We start from the raw sequence: 22259 nt of genomic DNA, 5'->3' as shown, positions 1-22259 counted from the left end.
CCTGAGTGGACGCTCAAGTTGAGCGTGCAGCGGGGCGGGGCGTGCGGCGTGCATGTTAAACAAATGCAAACGTATAGGAGCGGCCTTAGTGTACGCTGCTCAAATCACTTGTGAGCCCGACGCCACGCTGCACGCCCCCCCGAACGCTCCGCTTCGAGCGTCCACTCAGGCCTTACACTTAAGCTTCCGAGGCTAACATCCTGACTACTAGACCACCCGGTCACAGCGGTACCCATCCCAAATTCTGTAGTAGGTATACAACCTTGTACAATAAGTAGTTGTAGTGAATAATTATTTTCCATCATATTTTCTGGGAAACTTTCGTATTTGTCTTGCTATTTCAGTCAGTATCGGTATAAAATGTAGAATAGAATAGAATAGAAATAATTTTATTCGTGAGCACAAACACAAAATAGAAACAGATATAACATAGATATAACAACATATAACAGAGAATAAAAGGATAAGTGCCACGAAATGGTCTCACCTCAGCATGTTGCTGGCGACTTCCAGCGCTGATCTTCCGATGAGATCATCCGGTGAAACATGAATACAAAACATAATTAATATATAACATACATTACAAACAGCAAAGACAAAGACACCAAAAAGATAAAAATACATTACAATAAATTATAAATTACAACTATTAATGTACTGAGGTTGACTGAAGTAGCATGATAAATACGAACGTTTTCGAGAAAGTATGATGGAAAAAAATTACGCACTACATCTGTATGTAGGTATAAATGTATATGCAATCTTTGAAAAGCTAGCCGCCCTGAATTTTCATCTTGAATTAGGTAGTACACAAACCGTTCTACCGCGATATAGTTAAAACATTAAACTTTAACGGGTAGCTGAAATTTCTTTGTCTACCCCGAACATTTTTATAAACTAATTTCGGGTAGTTTAGTGTTGTTTTATTTATGTCTCCGTTAACGTTTGATGGGACGTCAGTCTTTCCATCTATATACTTACTTTACTCTTTGCTTTCCATGACCACCGCTGGTGCAACTCACCTGAAACGTCGGAATTTAAGGTAAAAACCCCGGATAGCCCCGTTTGTGTAATTAAATATGTGTACAAAACGCGACAGTTTAAAGTGCCCTGAATTTTCGCCGTATCTCACACTTTATACCAAAATGTCAAACAGTTGTTAAACAACAAACAGAATAAAGGACCCTTCGTAAATTTGCATTTGTTTACAGTTTGGGCACCGGTACTAAGTTATTCAGCTCGTAAACTACAGTTTACAACTACAGTTTGGGCACCGGTACTAAGTTATTCAAATTCGAGGATATGTTACAACATAATATATCTTCGGATTTGAATTTTAGTAATGTCTCAAATTATACATACCTAGAGGACCTTGACGAAGTCTCTTAGGCCAATTTGCACTGGTTAACTCCGGACTAGTAAATGTACTAGTCCGGAGTTAACCAGTTAAACCGTTAACCCAGTGTCAAATTGTACTGGTAACCATGGTAACTCCAGGTTTAACCGGTTAACCCCGGGTTAGTCAATGGTGCAAGTGGTCCTTAGACGGCTGGAACCCATTGTGTCAAATGCAAAAGACATTTTATAACGACATGATATGTTACGATTTCGGAGGAGGAAAATTTCACCCAGAAAGCATCTTGTGATTGTAATAAAAGGATGAAATCATAAATTTGATCAGATTTTTTTATGGATATGATCTGTCAGTGTTAAAAAGGACGTTTTTTGTTGAAGAATTTCGGTCTTTGGCAGTATTAGGCCGATCTTAAGAAAGACGTCAAGGTCCTGCCGCTATCTCCTTCAATGTCTGCCCAGTAGGCCTAGCACATGATTGGCGCGACAGTTTCTCGCAGCAAGATAGACTACCCGTCTTTTTCTAACTGTATTAATTAAAGAGGGACGGGTAGTCTATCTCGCAGCAAGAAACTGTCGCGCCAATCATGTGCTAGCCGGGCTGATGCCGCACTATGTTTTGTCCGTTTTGTCGGTCCACTAGATGGCTTGGCATACGGCAGATTTGTGTCCGGCCCAGTCCCGTTTAAGCTTAGGGCTCGTTACTTCGGCTTCTTTCGTTTTGGAGCCCTAGAAGAGTTTCTCATTCGGTCAGTCAGTTTAATATCAAGAATAATGTGCTCCATGGCTCTCTAGCAAACCTTAAGGGAAAGCCTTTGAGCATTATTCAAATACCAAGTCTGAACGCATATGTGAGGATCTAGGGTTGGAGCTGGTGTAGCTTTATTCGACGTTCATAAGCGCATTGTAAATATATTAAATATGCCTACTTGAATAATAAACTATCTTTATCTTTAAATATATTATTATGAGTATGATATCACAAGGTCATAATGCATTCATTCATTGACTTGACTATTAGCTTTTCCAGGTATTTTGATACGTCTTGCGACCTCCTTGTTTTGTCGCAGCTGGAAATAGACTCTTAGTGTACGCGTGGACGCTCGAAGCGGAGCGTTCGGCGAGGCGTGCAGCGTGGCGTCGGGCTCACTAAGTGATTTGAGCAGCGTGCACTAAGGCCGCTACTATACGCTTGCATTTGTTTAACACGCACGCCGCACGCCCCGCCCCGCTGCACGCCCGACTCGAAGGCCTTATACACTTAGAGGTCCAATAACGTGCCATAAGAACTATGTGTTGGTCGTTTTGATTAGGTAGAAAGTGTACAAATGTTATAATTTATAATAAAATATCATGTTTCACTTCACAAAGAGTGGCTTGTCGAAGCTAGGATTAGATTTGTAGATTGTCATTGATTCATCAGTTGTGGTCGCATTTCCCTTTTCTGCCTTGTGCCCTTTGTGCCAAATTGAGCGTATCGCGGCCTAATGGCTATTTGGAAAGTTAATGCCGATCAATTTGTGAATTTGGTAGTACGATAGTAACACGAATAAGCTTAGTTTGAGGAAAAAGTGCGGAAGGTTCCGTAAAGGGTGACTTACTTACGCTAGACCGGGTCGGGGCCTGGCCGGAGCTTCCGGCGCTTCATTTTCGATGGAAAGCACCACGTGATCACCGATCAGCCGTCATAGAAAATGACATTTCGAACGCCTTGGCCCGTAATCGAAAGTCCACATGAAATAGAAATAATACTATTGGAATGGTATTATTTCTAACTATTTCAAATAATAATTTCTAACTATTCATACTTGAATAGTGGATTTAATGTATCATTCGGATGTCAGCTACAGCTGCATTGCTGCATTACTGCTGCCGCATTGCGGTGGCATTGATGACATTATATTTTAAATAAATTATTTCCCACCATTTTTACGAAATAAGTCACCAAAAAAACACATATTAGACAAAACAAGGCAGCAATTATTTTTTGACACAACACTTGTTCTGTTTTCTTAATCGTTTTGACGGTTCGATCCCAACGTCACCTAGGGCCCGTTTCTCGAAAGCTTGTAACTTGTAATACAAGCGGATGTCACTTTTTGACAGCTTTTGTTAGAAAGGGACTTCCACTTGTATTACAAGTTACAAGCTTTTGAGAAACGGGCCCGTGTTCAGTTTTTCTTCTCGTTTCTTCCTAAAGAACTCTAAATATACATTCATATGTCCAAACTTGCCAAAGAGCCCAAGAAAGAAGCATACTAAACTTAAAAAGACTAGACAGAGTGAGGAACACAAAAATAAGAGAGAGAACGAGAGTCATCGACGCATTAGAACACTGTCTGAAAATGAAATGGCAATGGGCAGGCCATATAGCTAGGATGAGCGACGAAAAATGGACCAAACGTGTGACACTTTGGAAAGGGCCACAAGGGAAAAGAAAATCTGGAAGACCAACCACAAGATGGGTTGATGACGTCACCGACACCATACCGCACAAATGGCAAGAGGTAGCGCAGGACCGCTCAGAATGGCGGAGGCTGGGGGAGGCCTTTACTCGCAAAGAGGTCCACCAATCATAAACATATACCTATAGTAATTAAGTTTTTTTTATTTTTTATTATAATATTAATAATTAGGTATGTCAACTATATTATTATTATTTTTTAAGTATTTTTGTGTGGAATTAAAGGCTTTTTTTTTATTTTTTTTTATTTATTATGTCCATATGTTCATTGTGAATAAACTATTTCATTCATTCATTCATTCATGGCCCTGCCGGGTAGCTGACCTTAAGTACAATAACTTATCCTACCCGCTGGTGTGGAACGTATAGGAAAACGCAAGTGAAATTCTATATCAAAAACCACAACTACCTAATACGCCCTGGGCTGAAGAAAGTTGGCATTTCTGTCAGTCCATTTCTTTGAATCACCCAATTATTGAATAAGGGTTATATGTTTGAAGCTAGTATATATACACTCGTTTTCGGACTGTCTCAGGGTCTCTCGACGAATGTGTACAGCCGGCATTATACAAATAGAAATATCATAGAGTTTAACAGACATAAAAACGTGTTGTAATGTCTAATTAAATTATTGTTTATTTATTTATTTTGTGTCTTAAGTTAGGGTTTTTATAATATGAATAATGTAAAATATAAAAACACTTACAAAACAATAAAACATACATATAAACACATTATAAAAAACCTAACCTAGGGTGCTGCCGGCAGCGGGGCAGGGCCCAAGCTACTGGTCAGGGCTGCAGAGAGAGGAACCGGCGGACTATCCGCGCCGTGTCCAAGATCACCGCCTTCTGCATCTGGCCCTTGATCCAACCACCTAGCGAGTCTCTCAAGATGTTGGTCGAGACTCTTCGCTATTATTAACTTCATTATTATGTTAACTGAAACAGAAATCGACAACACTTTAGAAGTAACGTGTATTTATTTAAATTGTTGTTGTTCTATGGCACTCCAGAGTTCTTTGCAACTCTGGGGTGCCATAGCACAACGACAATTTCACAAGCTCGCGCCACGCCTTCCTATCTTCGGCGACCCTCCTGGACCCATCTACTTTTTATTTAATTAAATAACATAATTTAAGAGGGGGTAATTAGTAGCTGTCACTCCTGTCAGTTTTCATTATAAGATTAAAAGCTTTATGACGGCTACCTTGAACAGCCACTTAAAGATTAATTAAGCACAAAGTTCTAATTCTTCATGAAACTTGTTTGTTACCTACAGGTTGTGTTTAAATTAATCTCTTGCCATCTAATTATCATCTCAAAGAATATACCTAATTTATTTTATTATAAAATCTATAACGTGTTTAAACAACTGCTTTTTGGATTTATCTCATTGAAAAACTTGATTTATCAAATCATCCCAAGCAAAGCCGCGGTACCAACCAATACGCAGTTACGATTTCGAAATCATTCGGATCATATTTAAATGCACCCGATTGGCTCGCTGATTTATTCTAGATCATTTAAATAGCGAATCAGGGGCGCGTTCTTGACACTGGACCGCTGGTGCCCGCGGCGTGCGTTCGATTTTCAAATTGTTTATTTTTTTTATTTGTGCGGAGTGAAGTGGTAGTGTTTGCTAATTTTGTGCCATTACGAAGTAAGTTTTAGATCTTACGTATGATATGAGGATGATAATTATGTGCTAATAATGGATTGAATAAGTTGAAGAAAGGATATGTTTACATTGATGATTTAGTAATCATTCATGAAGTGTAAACGTTTATGTAAAAAAATTGCATAGGTACTTAAAATGAATAGTGTAAAACGAAATAAAAATATTTATCTGAAGTACAAGAACTCTATCTTTAATAATTAGAATTGTACGGTGCAGAAAAAAAAACCAACAGAATATTGAACTACTTGAAATACTGTTTTATGCAGCAGTGTAGTGTATCTACTGTATGTCGGTGTGTTTATGTATTTAATATAGTACAAATCAGTTTTATATGCACCCAAGCCTTTAACCGTCTATAAAACAACTACATACTTATTTTAAAAACGAATTTATGGAGGAGTATACAATGCCTAAGTTCTCCAAATTACCCAGATTCGATAAAAACTTTCAACCCTTATTCTGCCCCTTAATTTTATTCCCTCGTTAAAGCCTTAACTACGTCCGAGTTAACACTTTCAACGCTCGTTTAGGAAACTTTGCCAAGATGTCTTTAAAACAAATATTTTGAAGTTTTGCCCTTTAATAAGAAAGTTTGAAAGTTTGAGTTTGTTTGAGTTGCATTTATTTTTGCGGTGGGAGGGTGGAAACATTAATTATATATAAATCATTTATTTCGAGTAATTGCATGTGAAAAATACGCAAGTAAGTATAACGGGTTAGCACTGATTGACTAGCACGTTATCTTTTCGCGGATTAGCAAAGTAATATTTTGGTTTTAATTAACTACTACATTTTTAAAACATATTACATATATAAAAGCAACTTAAATTTATAAAGCCTGAATACTAGTCTTCTTTCAAAATATACATATTTTATATTTCATGAATACAAGTACAGTAAGGTATCTGAACATTAACAACAATCAATATATTTTCATACGTATTCACACTGAAAATTTATTAATTAAAGAAAAAAATCCCATCACATTTTAATTTTCATTAATATAAAAAAACCGGCCAAGTGCGAGTCGGACTCGCGCACGGAGTGTTTCGCACCATCAACAAAAAATAGAGCAAAACAAGCAAAAAACGGTCACCCATCCAAGTCCTGACCCCGCCCGACGTTGCTTAACTTCGGTCAAAACTCACGTTTGTTGTATGGGAGCCCCACTTAAATCTTTATTTTATTCTGTTTTTAGTATTTGTTGTTATAGCGGCAACAGAAATACATCATCTGTGAAAATTTCAACTGTCTAGCTATCACGGTTCGTGAGATACAGCCTGGTGATAGACGGACGGACGGACGGACGGACGGACGGACGGACGGACGGACGGACGGACGGATGGACGGATGGACAGATGGACGGACGGACAGCGGAGTCTTAGTAATAGGGTCCCGTTTTTACCCTTTGATGGGTACGGAACCCTAAAAATGATTGTGGTGACGGATAGTTAAGAATCCAAATGCTCATTTTGAAACAATAGGTTCTGTCGACTGGTTCAAGACGTTCAAGTAGGTAATAAGTAATATAACAGGACCTTACACAAATTAACTTAACTCCACAGTGAGCTTTCTTAAACTTTTTATGACCCAATGAACGATTAGCAACCAACTGTTCAGCCATCTTGAATGTTACCAAATATTAAGGATTTCGTTGCGTGTTCCATTTTCGAAAACTTTTGGGTGTGGCGGCGATTCCAATATTCTTTGCGGATGGCACGCCTATCGTGTCATACGCCACACGTTAAAAACATTAATGACACGCCTGTCGTGCCATCCGCATCGAAACGGTTAAATATCCGGTGATGATAATCTGGTTACAGATTACAGAGTGAAATAATTTGACACAGACACGACATCCTGTAATTGTAGTGAGACGCGGGTGTTACTCTGTCAAGTGCATACTCTATGATTAAAAGTAACGGATGCAAATAACTTTCTTAGGAAACTTTTACTTTAAATAAATTACTAGTTAGGTATCCTTTTTTTTATCTGGGACTTTTGGGGAGTCTCATTTGCCAAGATTCTTAAAGATCAATGATAAAAAAACTTTTCAATATCTATAGTTTGTCAAAGGACTGTCTCATTGTAAACATAGACAGAGAGAATCATACTATCTTTGTCTTACACTATTACTATCACCCTATAGAAAAGGATGAGTATATATTTTTTTGTTCTTATTTACTGACAAATTGGTTTGACCAACTATATGTCTAAAGTATTAAATTACAAGAATTATAAACATTTTATGGCGTTATTCATAAACGGCTGCTAACTTAATCAGTTAGACTCCAAGAACTTTATAGTTAAATTTTCACTTAGTGTAAGAAGGTAGGTAATTGCAACTAAAATAACACCTGTATAAACATTTTTCTTGATTGTTCATTTAAAAAAAAGAAACGTTGAAGTACAGTTGGTCAAACCAAATTTATCAGTAAATAAGAACTAAAAAAAATAATCATCCATTTCTTTTGGGTGCTAGTACTAGTGAGAGACAAAGATAGTATCATTTTCTCTGTCTATTTTTGAAATGAGACAGTCCTTTGACAAACTACTTATATCTATCAAATAATCACTAATATGAGTATGTTAGTGATTATTTGATATATATGTATAATAATTATGAATACATATATGAAATAAAAAAGATCCATCCATTAAACTGTCTGGGGAATTCATTACTGATAACCAGCCAAGTGCGAGACGCGATAATGATCAAAGTTGGACGGAGATAGGAAAACTTCTGGGGAAAACATCCGGGCATTTGGGGAAGTGGTGACTACATATTAAGTCTAAGTTCGTGAAGATGTAAACTTACTAGTGGTCGACATGTTAATGCCCAATGTGACACCCTGCTGTCACCTCTATTGTAAAATCCATCCCATCTGCGCCAATTAGCGTTGCTCATACTATTATTCGTTAACCCGCTCACCCGCTCCGTGCAACCGCGCCAGCTAGCGGACGCCCTAACATACTTATTTATCCTTACCTCAAGAAGTCTTCCAAACGGCAATCAATACTGGACCAAAACTGTACCTGTACTGTACTGATTTATACTTAAAAAAGTAAAGGGATGAAAGAGCCATAGTGTTTACCTGTTACAATTGTCTGCTCGGCTTGATAAAACTCATGTTACTTTATTTCTTATTGCAGGTAAGCAGCAGCCATGATTCCTAGCTCACTCATCCCAGTCACCATCCTCCTTCTATCACTTCACACCATCATGGCTGAAGACGGTTACCTCCGATACGTCAAAGATGGCTGCTTCCTCCGCGGCGAGGCACTTTCCTGCGTCAAATATAAAGCACTAAAAGTAGCAAAGAAAACATTATTCGGGGACGATATCAATGGAAATGAAACCATCAGAGCCAACAACATGATCAGTTTTGTACCTTTAGACCAAGAAACTGTGGATAAGTTAAATATAAAGAAGGAAGAGATGGAAGTGAGTGAACCGAGAGGGTTTTTGTCGGAGTGGGCGGAACTGACGAAGTATGCAGTGAAGGTTGTGAAGGAGTTCTTCAGGATGAAGGGAATGAAGGTGAACTTGCCCGAAGGAGCGAGGACTATTGAAGAAGAGGATGTGGATGATGGTGAGTTTTTACAAGCTTTTATTTAACTTACCCTTGTGGGTCAAATCTTGGAAGCTAAATCTGACCCACTTACCGATTTCCGATTAAGCGAAAATTTTGCATAGTTACGTAGGTATATAAATCGGATGACAATGCAAAATTATGATGACATGGAGCTGATCTGATGATGGAGACAGGAGGAGGCCATAGGAACTATGTGATAAAACGACGCAAAGTAATTGTGTTTGGGATTATTAGTATTGTCTCGGTTAATATTAGTTGCCTGTGGAAAGAAAAGTACAATCAGCAACCAAAACTTGTACCCAAAATGAAACTTGCCAAAAACTTATTCTCTAATAATATAATTTGTTTATTGTGGTATTACGAGATTAGAGGAGGTCAGGGACAAGAAGAATGTTTAGAAGGGGCTAATGCAAATTTGCAGTTTATATTTAACTAGCTTTTGCCCGCAGCTTCGCACGCGCAGGAGAGTTTTTTTAAATTTTGTTTTTTTTTTTTTTATGAATTTTGAAAAATCTTTTCTTAGTGGACCCCTAGACCTTATAAGGAATCTACTTGCCAAATTTGGACTTTCTAGTCCCAGCGGTTTGGGCTGTGCGTTGATTTAAGTCAGTCAGGTCTTTCACGTTTATATATATAGAAGATTGTTACACGTTTTTTACAAAAGCAAATGCCATGAAAAACACACGGAAACTAGATTTATATTTCCATTAATAATATGATCTCCATATTACGGCTTACAGATGGTTTTTTTCATGGAAACATACAAAGATATCCGACCAGGGGGCCGATTTTTGAATTTACAGCGCTCGATTACGTCACTCAAAAATCTGTAAAAAACGCCGAACTGATATTTTCAAAATACGATCAATAGAAATTGGGAATCTAGTGGTAATGACCACTCGTTTTAAATTCTAATAGAATTTAAATGCCTGGTAGTGGAGATATATTGAAGGGAGCCACACTAAATCGAGCGCTCGACATTCAAAAATCGGCCTCCTGTTACGATATCAAAATCTTTGGATTAATATTTTTCTTGTATTCAATATATTTTTAAAATTGACCTCATTAGAATAATGAAAAAATATATATACCTATATAAACATAAAATTTGAAACTTCACTTATTGCCTCTGAAAATGAACTCAAATATTCTGGATTGACTTTCGGAGGACTCATTATTAAAAGTGATTTTAATTAAAAAACTCAACAAGTCGTAGGTACTGGGTTCGGGCGTCGAATATAATTTATTCAATTAATTAAGGTATGAAACTTCATAAGAAAATTATTCGGTTCTAAAATCAAATTACAAGAAGTTATAAGTAGAACACCGGAGCGTGATATAAAATTAGGTACAATGATTACCTAATTAAAAATCTGGTAGGTTTCCCCGAGATAAGACGCTAGCTTAAGTGCCATTCTATGGAATTGCTAAGTATGTAAACAAACCGCCATATTAAAATTGTCTCTGAATGTCAATTTACTAGTGACTTTTGTTTACATAGTTAGCAAGTTCTATACAAATATTGGGGGACATCTTACACAGATCAACCTAGCCCCAAACTAAGCAAAGCTTGTACTATGGGTACTGACACTAAAGTCTAAGTCACTGGGTGGGTAATGACACTGGATCGAATTTTCGCCCCGAAAATCCCCACTTCTCTTCGAAATAGATAAAACTGTTTTCGAGATCCCTGAAATATATAAAATAATATAATTATAATATAAATATTTTATAATATGTATACAAGAATTGCTCGTTTAAAATTAGTGAGATGTGATTAATTAAAATTATAATTCTAAATCACTTATGTTACACTTCGAAGGCCGCAAATGTGACACGCTCTTATGGCTCTACAAATAAGATTGTGTCATATAATTCTGTGTAAGTAACATATATTTGCTACAGTTCTACACCATCTTATAAAGACTCATTTTCCTTTGTAGTTTTTCATAAATAATTCATAATTAATCATAATTTGAAAAACGCGTGTAACCGTATGAATACACGAGTTTATTATTAAAATGCAACTTTCTGGGGTCTTAGCTATTATCAAAGGGTACCTAAAGTTAGGATCAAAGTAACGAGGAATCCTTATTTCGAAGTTACCTATTTGATACTTTCAGGTTTTCCTTTTGCTAATATTAATTTATTTAATTTTATTTACCGCTTTGATTTGTATTTTCTTAGTAAGTACCTACAGCCCAATTCAAGTTTTAATTCGAACTGTTTCCGATATGATATTGATCTGTCAGTGTCAAAAGTGATGACATATCTTCAACCAAAAACGTCACTTTTAGGAAATAACTAAAACTCTAATTGACCTGTGTGTGTGGCTACCACCAGTTTGGCACTGACATAGACTCATGGTACGGGTAATTTTTAATCACACAGTGTCAAATACTATGCAACCGCACTAGCTAGCGGACGCCCTTATGGCTCATTTAGACGGTGCGAGAACTCGCATGCGAGTTGCATTACATTGCGTTATTTGATCGGTCAGCTGAATTGATGTAATCTCAATGGTCCGCAATGTAACTAAAATCGTATACCTACGGGTTCGCGCGTCGTCTAAATTAGCCCTTAGAGTTAGTTCGTACATAGTTATTGTTATTACCAATCCTAATTTTCAATGAATTGCAAAATTGATAACAGGGTTTGTTTATTACAAATAAGAAGTTCTCAAAGATGTAGTCGTTGCAAAATCACTTACTTATTGTCTTTCTGCTTCTTGCATAATATAAATTACAGAGAAATATCATTTAAACAGTATTACAATTTTAGATTTATTTTCTAGTCTAATATCGTCGTCGAAATTAAATAAATACTTAATAGAAAAAGCTATACTTATTAAACTATCTATCAATATCAAAACCAATACAATCTAAAGTCAATCCCAAGAAATTCAATTGAAAACGTATAAACAATTCCATTCCATTACATCTATAAAAACCACAACAGTCAATAAACTGCAAAGTATCAAGAATATCACTGTAGAAATGTCGTATAAACCGACAAATGTCACTGCTAATTTAAAACCTAATGTTTTACATTTAAGGTTCTAAATTGGGATGCAGGTCTGCGCAATGAGGATAGTTTAGAATGACGAACATTTTCTAGGCCCTTTACACCAATTAGAGTAGAAGCTCCAGTTGCGCTCCAACTGAAACAAACAGACCAGAGAGCTAGGGTACAACCACAGGACCTCTCTTTAGATGTTTAATGATACATAGTTTATGTTAAAATATCTGGGATATAGCTAAGCTCGGACAACATATAAAAACTTAAAAATGTGCGATTTCCCAGAGATAAGCGAGCTAGATTGATTTTTCGACCCCGAAAACCCCCATATAGCAAATTTCATCTAAATCGTTAGAGCCGAATTGACTTTTAAATGATGATTTTGGATGATAAATATTTAATACCACTCATTTAAATTTGATTTGGTTTGATTTTGTTTGATATTTGCTTCGGGTTGGTGTGGTGAAAAATTTTGTGTTTCACTCGGGGGCAAATTTTGTTTAACCCTCGTGCTTTGAAACTCACGCAACGCTTTGGAATCTTTTGCTTGCTCGGGAATCAATATTAGCACGAGCGGTTAAACAACAACTTTGCCCCCTTGTAAAACAAATAACAATTTATAACTTATTTATAAATTATAACATGTATTGTTATCCGCAACTCAAGCCATTCTGGGGCTTTGTCAATATGTGTAATAATTTATCTATAATATTTATAAGAAAAAACTGCCAGTCTAAGGGCAATCTTTCAACTAGCTACCTACGTTATTTCATGAAGCAAAATGGTCTACCTTATCCCTTTGTCCCCAGTTAGCCCATTAAATATTGAAGTCTTTTTGTGAATAAGAAAAATAGCCTTCATTTTGGATTTAACTCTTCGTAATACCTATTTACTTATGATTACACCTTAGACGTCGCTCTGTATACGAAGAGTACATTTATTTTTGAACTGAAATTAACCAAATAAATTCGTTTTGTTAACATCCACCGCTAAATCCATTTTTTAGAACCCCTTGATTTTTGTACTTAATCCGAAAAGCACTTTAAAATTCTATCCACGCGCACTCTCATATTCTGGAAGTCGTGACGTCATAAGAATTTAGAGCAACGATAATGTGCCATTTTCGTGGCACCTCTAAATTCTTGTCTCCAAGAAAACAGGATTAAAGTCCTGAAGCTTATTTTGAGGGGAACAGAGCAGAGTTTGCGTTGGCATTGCCTTTGCATGCATTTTCTTTTTTGGCGAAGGTATGATTGGGATTTGCGAAACAGGCTGTTTATTATTATGAGATAGGCATGGAATTCAAATGTAAGTATGAGAAAAGGGCATTAGGTGAGTGTTATTCGAAATTTATGTTATGGAGTTATCGGAATAAGTTATTATAGGCAATAATTAAGTTTCTGAATTGTTATACCCAACATAATTATTAGGTTATTTTCATAAAAAAATGCGATACTAAAAGGACTCTGAGACATGACATACCTAATTTAAAAATATTCTCATAAAAATATTCATTACCGAATACCAAATCAACTATCGAATACCAAAAGTATAAAAAACACTTTGATACAAAATGTTATAAGTACCAGGTATGACATATTGGTGAAAAAATTAACGATACGCTTATCAAATCTAAAGCGGTATCTATTGTTCCGACATAAACAAAAGAAAACTTATAACAATGTTTTATTTAACATGCTCACGACCTTGACTGGATTTACATTTACCTAAATTTTACAATTAATCAAAAGTTCAACAGAACACTTTCTCAACTTAATAGCAAATTTAGATTCCATCTGTGACAATCGATTACTTAGGTCGGGTCATCGGAGCGGATCATGGGAAAACGCTAATTCAATAATTAATAATCCGTGAAAAAGAGAACAAAACTGTTTATTCTTAACCTTTTCGACGCCGTGTCAAACACAAAAACTGAAATTGAACTTTATGCATATGCACGTAGGTCTATGTTCCTCTGTGATATGTGACCGATTAATCTGTCTTTAGCGTTGAACCTACGGTGTGGATATATCGGTCATTGGCGTCGAAAAGGCGTTAACCGTTTAATTGGTAAATTCATTTGTTTTGTTGATTGGTTGCTTTTGTTTTATACGGTGTAATTTTTATATCTGCTTAGTGAAATAAAATTATGTAAACGGGTAATATTGCATAAAATAGGAAACAGGTGGTAAGCGCTGTTTTATTTGAGTTTTTATATTAGTTCCGATCGGGCACCAGAATTATGATATAATATAATTAGATGCAAAAAAATTGTATTTTATACAATCTGAGTTGCCTAAGTAAGGTACAAGATTGAAAAGCTTGATTATATCACTATTGTATACAATACTTTTTCTACGAGTCAACAAAAAAAATACTTAAAACTAGTAGAAGAATCATATATGTAGGTAAAAAAAACCAAAAGTATACAGCTAAGATGCGCGAGCAGCCGCGATACCTTCATACTCATACGCGACCCGGCCCCCGCGCCCCGCGCCCCCGGCCGGTTGGTCAATGACACCTTCTCGTAACTCATGAGGCCCTGGTACTTACTCCGCGCTTTCGATTGATCAATTTCATTATAGTTGACTAAACTGTATCGAAATGAATATTACTTATAGTTGGGTTGGGGTCCCATAGTGAAAAAAGTATGCGATTTCACTTTGGTATACGAAGTCTTAAATTCTTAATTCAAGCATTGCAGTCGACGAGTAGAAAAAAGATGCTTTGTTAAAACTACGAACGAAAAAGAAACTAAGTACCTCTAAAACTTTTCCCTAGGCAATCTAGGCATTTTAGTAAAAAAAGACATTTACAGTACATATGGGGCTACTTTTCCGCACTAGTGCGTAAAATGGCACTTTTCGTGTGTATGTCGAAACTTTAAAGTGCCATATGTACTGTAAAACGTTGTTCGATACACGTGCGAATAGGTAATTCGCAACTCGTGTCGATTTAAAACACTCCCTTCGGTCGTGTTTTAATTTATCGCCACTCGTTTCGAATTTCCTCTTTTTCGCACTTGTATCGAAAATAACTATTCTCAAAGGAAGTCATAAATTAGAATCGACAGCAATAATAGTAGGAATTTCTTTTTTATTGAGACAAACGGGCTATATATCATCCTTGGTTTTCGCTAAAACCATAAATTGCCATCGATTTATTTCCGCTAAGGTGAACAATTATGAAACTTTTATTAAGACTTTCTTTGTTATTGGAAAAGGTAGCAGTACCTAAACAAACAAGTGAAAATTTATAGAACTGTGAAATTTTAGATCTATTTGCATGAAAAATCCAGACATTTTGTGGTCAAAAGATAAATCATAATATTTAAGATAGGTAGAATTGATGGTATTTAAAAAAAAACACATTAATCATATTAGTGCGATCTTATTGAACTATTTATATATTACCTTATACACACACACACACAGGACACACAGGACACACATACACACAGGACATTCATATTTTGAAAACATTTCATAAAATATGAACTTATTGATAAAATATTCTTTTGCTGCAATGCAGTCTGAGGCAATGCTGCAGCAGGCTGTAGGAATTGGAAAACATGTTACCTTTACACAGGACTTATTTATTAAAAGGAATTAAAAATTCTTGTCAATATGTAAGTAACGATGGTGATAATACCATGTTTATCCTCCAGACCTTTTCTAAAAGATAAATTAAGAACCCATAACATTCATAGATTTTTAAAACACAACTAAACATCATTTAATCAGCAAATCATACTACTCATAGCATTCAAGAATTCTTAAGTGAGAAATCACTACATAGTGTAAAACAAAGTCGCTTCCCGCTGTCTGTCTGTCTGTATGTATATACGCTTAGATCTTTTAAACTACGCAACGAATTTTGATGCGGTTTGTTTTAATAGATACAGTGATTCAAGAGAAAGGTTTATGTATAATTTGTTAACCCGTGCGAAGCGGGGGCGGGTTGCTAGTAGATTATAAGTAATAGTTGTATAAGTTAGTTGCTATAATTATTGTGAAAAATTATTATTAAGATTTTAGTTAGTTCATAATATTGTTTACTTATATTTAATGTTTCTATATCCAAATGTGCACATGAAACGCAATAAAATATTTGATTTTGACTTTGTTCTTCATTCCAGGTCGCGGCCGCAAAAAGAGGTTGGCAGTCGTAGTCCCCCTCCTCACCCTACTGGCAGCACTGAAGACCAAACTGCTCTTAATACCGGTTCTCCTAGCAGTTCTCCTGATAAAGAAACTCCTCCTGGTCGCCGCACTCCTACTGCCAGGTCTCCTGAGCACGCTCAAGGCTTGCAAGGTAGGATAGAAGTTAAGGTAGGACGTTGGTAAGTTTATGATCATTATCATTGTTGATCATATCAGCATTAGCTTTGGTCATTTGGGATTTTTATATATTCTCTTCATTTTCATCGTTATTGATTGTATTATCTGCTTGGGTCACTGCAAGAGATTTTTATTTATTCTTATCACGATTTTTATGACTCTGATCTTATCCTTTTTCTATCATTTATAAAAATAATATTTATCTTTATTTTATTACAATCCTATCAGTAATATCATTAGCACAATCATCAAAATTACTAGTATAGTTTTTTTTTCATGTTTAATTTAATTTTTATTTATATCAACAATAAAAATACTTTTAACATTCATCTAGTGTTAAACGAGTTTTGTGTAGAATTTGAACAATAGGTACTCTTACTCAATACGGATGCTCAGAATTTTGTATCCTAAACAAAATCTGATTGATCTCTAGTAATTAATAATTATAGAAGCATACAAGTAAAACATTTAAAATTCAATAGAACAGTCCCGCCGCAACTTCGTAATGGGAAAGTAATGAAGTAGATTAACCAAACTTTGTATGTAGTTGGAAGTTGAACTACCAACACCTCAGCTACTCAGCTGAGCTGCACTCGCATACAGTGGACATTCAGCTAACTTTGTGCCACAAAGTTACGTGATAATTAATGTTCTTTGTTTGTTTGACGGACAAGTACAAAGTGTACGAGTGTTTAGATGTAATTATAAAATTGTTTTTAAAGAACTAGTAAACCAATAGGATTTTAACATTAAATAAATTAATAATGTTACACAAATATACCTAGTCCCACCGTAAGCTGAATAAGGCTTGTATTAAGGCTGTATATAATATAAGTACTTAACACGTTCACTGCGATAGAAGGTCTAAAGACCCCCTGCTAGTACTCCCGGGCTGTGCGGGAGCAAATATTGTGGTTTCGCTCTGGTGCGGACCTCGTAGCTTATAGAATTGTATAGGTAGAAAAGAGTCCAATATATGGTTCGATTTCTATTATAACGTAGAATTTTTTGACACTTTAAAACACGTAGGAGGTCTTAAGGCCTCTCATCGCACTGAGAGTGAAAAGTGTGCGTCCAGTGCGGATAGGGGGTCTAAAGACCTCATATAGGTAGTACGGGCTTATCCGCCCCCTACCGCACCTGTCTGTGTCTATGATAGTCGAACTACGACCCAGTGATGTGCACGCGTCTATGAGCAATGTACGTAATATATAGCAATTGCTTGTGAGGTAGAGTCAGACCAAGAAAAGTCTGCAGCAGATTTGATAGCCCACGCAGTGCAAGTGTTATTTTAAACGTCAAACTTCTATGAAATTATGACGTGTAAATAACACTTGCACTGCGTGGGCTATCAAATCCGCTGCAGACTTTTATTGGTCCGACTCTACGTACATTCTAAGTAGTAAGCGTCAATTGTGTTCAGTATTTAAGTTAAATACCCAAGAAGTGCTTTTGGTCAGTGAGTGATATTAAAAATAAGTACTTATCGAATGTGATGAATCATGGGTCGTGTAAACAAGAGATGTCGGAGAATTCTACAATTAGCACAGAATCAGAATGAAGTGCAAGACAAAAACCTCTGTACCAAAATATCGCCGAGTTTACCAAAAAGTTACTGCAAAAGCGAACACAGTAAGTGAGCCGTCTTCTAGTAGAATAAAAATCCTTGAAGATATTACTATATTACTTCCAGACGGGAAGCCAATAAAAAAGTTAAGAAAATTAAATCTTACTGCCGTGATTGTACAAGCCACTGTGTCTTAAATGTTTCTATAACAGTTATATGTGATTCACTTACAGTACCTACAGTTTACAGTTTACAGTTTTTTGATTTATCGATAAAATGCATTTTTATTAGGAACATCACTAGAAGTTAATACAAATGTACCTCAAAGTCAGTGCTGTAAGAGGTCTAAAAGCCTCCTAATTATTTTTTGTCATTATTCCATATTCTGACATCAGAATTTCGGGCGAAGCCAAAACAAGACAAAATAGTCCTTTAGAAACAGCATTATATAAGTATCATTCACTAATTTGTGAATTTCATGAGAATAAAAGCATTTTAATATTCTTGTTCCTTGAGTGGTCTTAAGGCCCCTAACCGCACCGGTGAAATGGTACAGTTAAGGCGTAAAGACCTCTTACAGCACTAGTTGAAAGTTAGCAATATTTTGAGCCTCAGTGAACGTGTTAAATACATATAAAATATGTACCTATATACATACTTCAAGAACTAAATAACGAGTGCTCATAACATAACATAAAATCTTGTTATTGGTAATTTTGGTCATGAGAAATACTCTCACTAAATAGGTATAAGTTTATTAGCGTTTTAATTCTATCACTTTTATATATATTACTAGCGACCCGCCCCGGCTTTGCACGGGTTAATAAATTATACATAAACCTTCCTCTTGAATCACTCTATCTATTAAAAAAACGCATGTAAATCCGTTGCGTAGTTTTAAAAATCTAAGCATACAGACAGACAGACAGGGAAGCGACTTTGTTTTATACTATGTAGTGATAGTGATTAGTTTAAAAACATTAACGAATTTAGAAAAAAAACATACGACATGCAAACATCGCTGTATTTCACCTGTTCAAGGAGTTGTTTAGCAATGAAATAACGAACAATTTTAAAACAAGAACATACGTACCTATTCATTGCACATTCAGTCAATATCCGTTATCAGCCCACTCGAAATATAAACCCCAGATAAAACAATAATCCCAGCCATTTCTACTCTAAAAAGTTAATCCCTTATTTTGCATCTAGCAATTCAATGTATCGATTGTCTAGTATAAAATGGCCTTTAGGTTTGTGACAACTATAACTCATTGGAGAGCAAATGTATTTGGCTTGTCTGAAAACTCGACTCTTCTGAGCTAAGTTATTGGAATACTACTCTTGAATTAATATTCTAGCAAGCTGACGCTACTAAAAGGGTTTAACAAAAAGGTTTGTGGCATACCTATGTATTGAGCAACAAAAAATATAATAGATGAGCGTTTATACAACTTCAAAGAGTTGAAATGGATGGTTAGTTTAATGATAGTTTACACATAGTTTCTGTTCTGAAGGAGGGTGGAATCGGTTTTTATCTAAATTTATCCTTTAGCCGCCCGGTGGCTTAAAATAGTATTTTATACAATCGTGATATAATGGAGAGCTTTTCAGTCGAGTACCGTGTTTAGGCAACGAAGTTGGTTGCCTGACCAACTGGGTTGCCTAAGCAAGGTACGAGATTGAAAAGCTTGATTATATCACTATTGTATACAATACTTTTTCTACGAGTCAACAAAAAAAATACTTAAAACTAGTAGAAGAATCATATATTTAGGTAAAAAAAAACCGGCCAAGTGCGAGTCGGACTCGCGCACGGAGGGTTCCGCACCATCAACAAAAAATAGAGCATAATAAGCAAAAAAAAAACAAGCAAAAAAAACGGTCACCCATCCAAGTACTGACCCCGCCCGACGTTGCTTAACTTCGGTCAAAAATCACGTTTGTTGTTTGGGAGCCCCACTTAAATCTTTATTTTATTCTGTTTTTAGTATTTGTTGTTATAGCGGCAACAGAAATACATCATCTGTGAAAATTTCACCTGTCTAGCTATCACGGTTCGTGAGATACAGCCTGGTGACAGACGGACGGACGGACGGACGGACAGCGGAGTCTTAGTAATAGGGTCCCGTTTTTACCCTTTGGGTACGGAACCCTAAAAAACCAAAAGTATACAGCTAAGATGCGCGAGCAGCCGCGATACCTTCATACTCGTACGCGACCCGGCCCCCGCGCCCCGCGCCCCCGGACGGTTGGTCAACGACACCTTCTCGTAACTCATGAGGCCCTGGTACTTGCTCCGCGCTTTCGATTGGTCAATTTCATTATAGTTGACTAAACTGTATCGAAATGAATATTATAGTTGAGTTGGAGTCCCATAGTGGAAAAAGTATGCGATTTCACTTTGTTATACCAAGTCTTAATTCAAGCATTGCAGTCAACGAGTAGAAAAAGGCCTATTATTCTATTGTAATTTGAATCTTTTCTCTAACTAACGAATGTATTTTTTTGGTCTTGGTAGACTAGGTATTTGGTTATTAAGCGGCTGGAGGTAATAATATTGTGTTTATTAAATAAGAATTGTTCTTTATTTAAGTTTATACTTCATAGTAGGTACACTTACCTTTACATATAATACCTATGTATGCTTTTATACTATATACATAGTACTCGAAAATACTTGATTTAATAACATCGTATACCTACTTATTTAAAACCACTTTATACTCGTAAAACTAGTATTTAATATCTATTGCTCACAATTCATTTCAATTTTGTATAAAGAATTTTGCATGAAATCATAACGTTACATCTAAAACAGTGGTGGGCAAAGTACGGCCCGCGGGCCAGCTCCGGCCCGCGAATGGATTTCATCCGGCCCGCCCCGCCGCCGGTCCTATGAAATAATTAATATATGGCATTGGCCCACGATTCAAATATAAATCGCAAATCAAAATAAATTTTGGTTACAATTCTGGCCCTCCACTTAAATTTCCTAAACTTTCTGGCCCCCTATGAAGAAAGTTTGCCCACCACTGATCTAAAATATATCAAATATGATATCATATTTTTCGTAATCCGAAGATCCCGATTAAATTTTAAAACTTTTGTAATTGAAAATACTCGTAGCAACAAGAAATTACTTTTGAGAAAATTTAAACTTAATGTAATTACTAATTAGGTTTTATACAAAAAATGTTTACATAAATACAAATAGTTTATTTGGTTTTAACACATACACAAATCCTACATATATCTTGATCATCATCATCACATCAGCCTTTTTTCACCCACTGCCATAGGCCTCTTCGAGTACGCCACTTACCCCGGTCGAGCCAATCTCATCCAGATACCTTACTGCCAAGTCAGCCTTAAACCGTTTTTCTCCTTGTTTCAGCACCATTACGCCCCCAGCTACTCTTACTTCGGCGGCAGTGACACCTCAGACTTCAACTCTGACTACGGAAGCAGCTATGCCTACTCCTCAGGGAACGGCTACTCCAAGGACTGGGCTGCAAACAGGGCGTATAACATGCAGAAGCCTAGGCCGACCCCTGCCCCTATGTACATTACAGCTCCCGGTGGAGTTGCGTAGATTTAAAGTCTCACAAAATAGGTACAGAAGGTTCACTCTCTAACAAGCGCGTCTATTACGAGTATTACGACAGATAATGATCGCAAGGTGGCGCAAGCGCGAGCAGGCGTCCGTTCCGTAGCTGCGCGGCAACTAGACACCAAAAATGGTGAGGGCCGCATGTACTTGTAGCGACGCGACGAAATCGTCTTCTATAAAACATAAATAATATTCCTGTGGTCTAAACAAAAAACCAAATATGGTTAGATACAGGCTATTTTGTTTGGTCTGTCTAATGTTGGTAAATTGGAACACGACAATTGTCACGAAATTCCGACACAGAACTCATTTCCTGTCAAGAATTACCGACAATTCTTTTGAATCTTGTGACAATTGTCAGAAACTTCGCAAGAGAAATATCTGTTTTTCGCCCGATATAATAATGTTTTTTTAAATAATACAATGATGGTGGCAAACAGGAATACGGCCCGCCCGATGGTAAGCGGTAACCGTAGCCCATGGACGCCTGTGACGTCAGCAACAGTGATGTTTTACAATTGTCGCACCTGTCACCGTGGTGAAATTGGGGCCTGGCCCGCTTAGCAACTTCTGCTCAAAAAACTATGTATTCAATTAATATACTTAATTGTAAAATTTCGTGTAACTT

The 22259-nt window shown here is 36.5% G+C and overlaps 1 protein-coding gene across 1 annotated transcript; it reads left to right on the top strand.

The window, feature by feature from the left end:
• Nucleotides 1-5245: 5245 nt before the first annotated feature.
• On the top strand, nt 5246-21614 carry LOC134657577 (uncharacterized). The gene is made up of 4 exons (XM_063513154.1): nt 5246-5479; nt 8651-9090; nt 16250-16425; nt 21416-21614. Exons 2-4 carry the CDS (start codon nt 8664-8666, stop codon nt 21611-21613), a joined length of 801 nt encoding a protein of 266 aa, XP_063369224.1. The 5' UTR covers nt 5246-5479; nt 8651-8663; the 3' UTR covers nt 21614.
• The last annotated feature ends 645 nt before the right edge of the window (nt 21615-22259 follow it).

Source organism: Cydia amplana, chromosome 20, assembly GCF_948474715.1.
Source record: "Cydia amplana chromosome 20, ilCydAmpl1.1, whole genome shotgun sequence".
Classification (NCBI taxonomy): Eukaryota; Metazoa; Arthropoda; class Insecta; order Lepidoptera; family Tortricidae; genus Cydia; species Cydia amplana.
Note: the sequence above shows the minus strand (reverse complement) of the source record. Positions and strands in the feature narration are given on the sequence as shown.

What these genes read in the sequence shown, in the direction of transcription:
- LOC134657577 (XM_063513154.1), top strand. Translation starts at nt 8,664, where the DNA reads ATGATTCCTAGCTCACTCATCCCAGTCACCATCCTCCTTCTATCACTT. An exon ending in AGAAGAGGATGTGGATGATG is followed by an intron (nt 9,091 to 16,249) that starts GTGAGTTTTTAC and finishes TCTTCATTCCAG; the next exon opens with GTCGCGGCCGCAAAAAGAGG. An exon ending in GCACGCTCAAGGCTTGCAAG is followed by an intron (nt 16,426 to 21,415) that starts GTAGGATAGAAG and finishes TCCTTGTTTCAG; the next exon opens with CACCATTACGCCCCCAGCTA.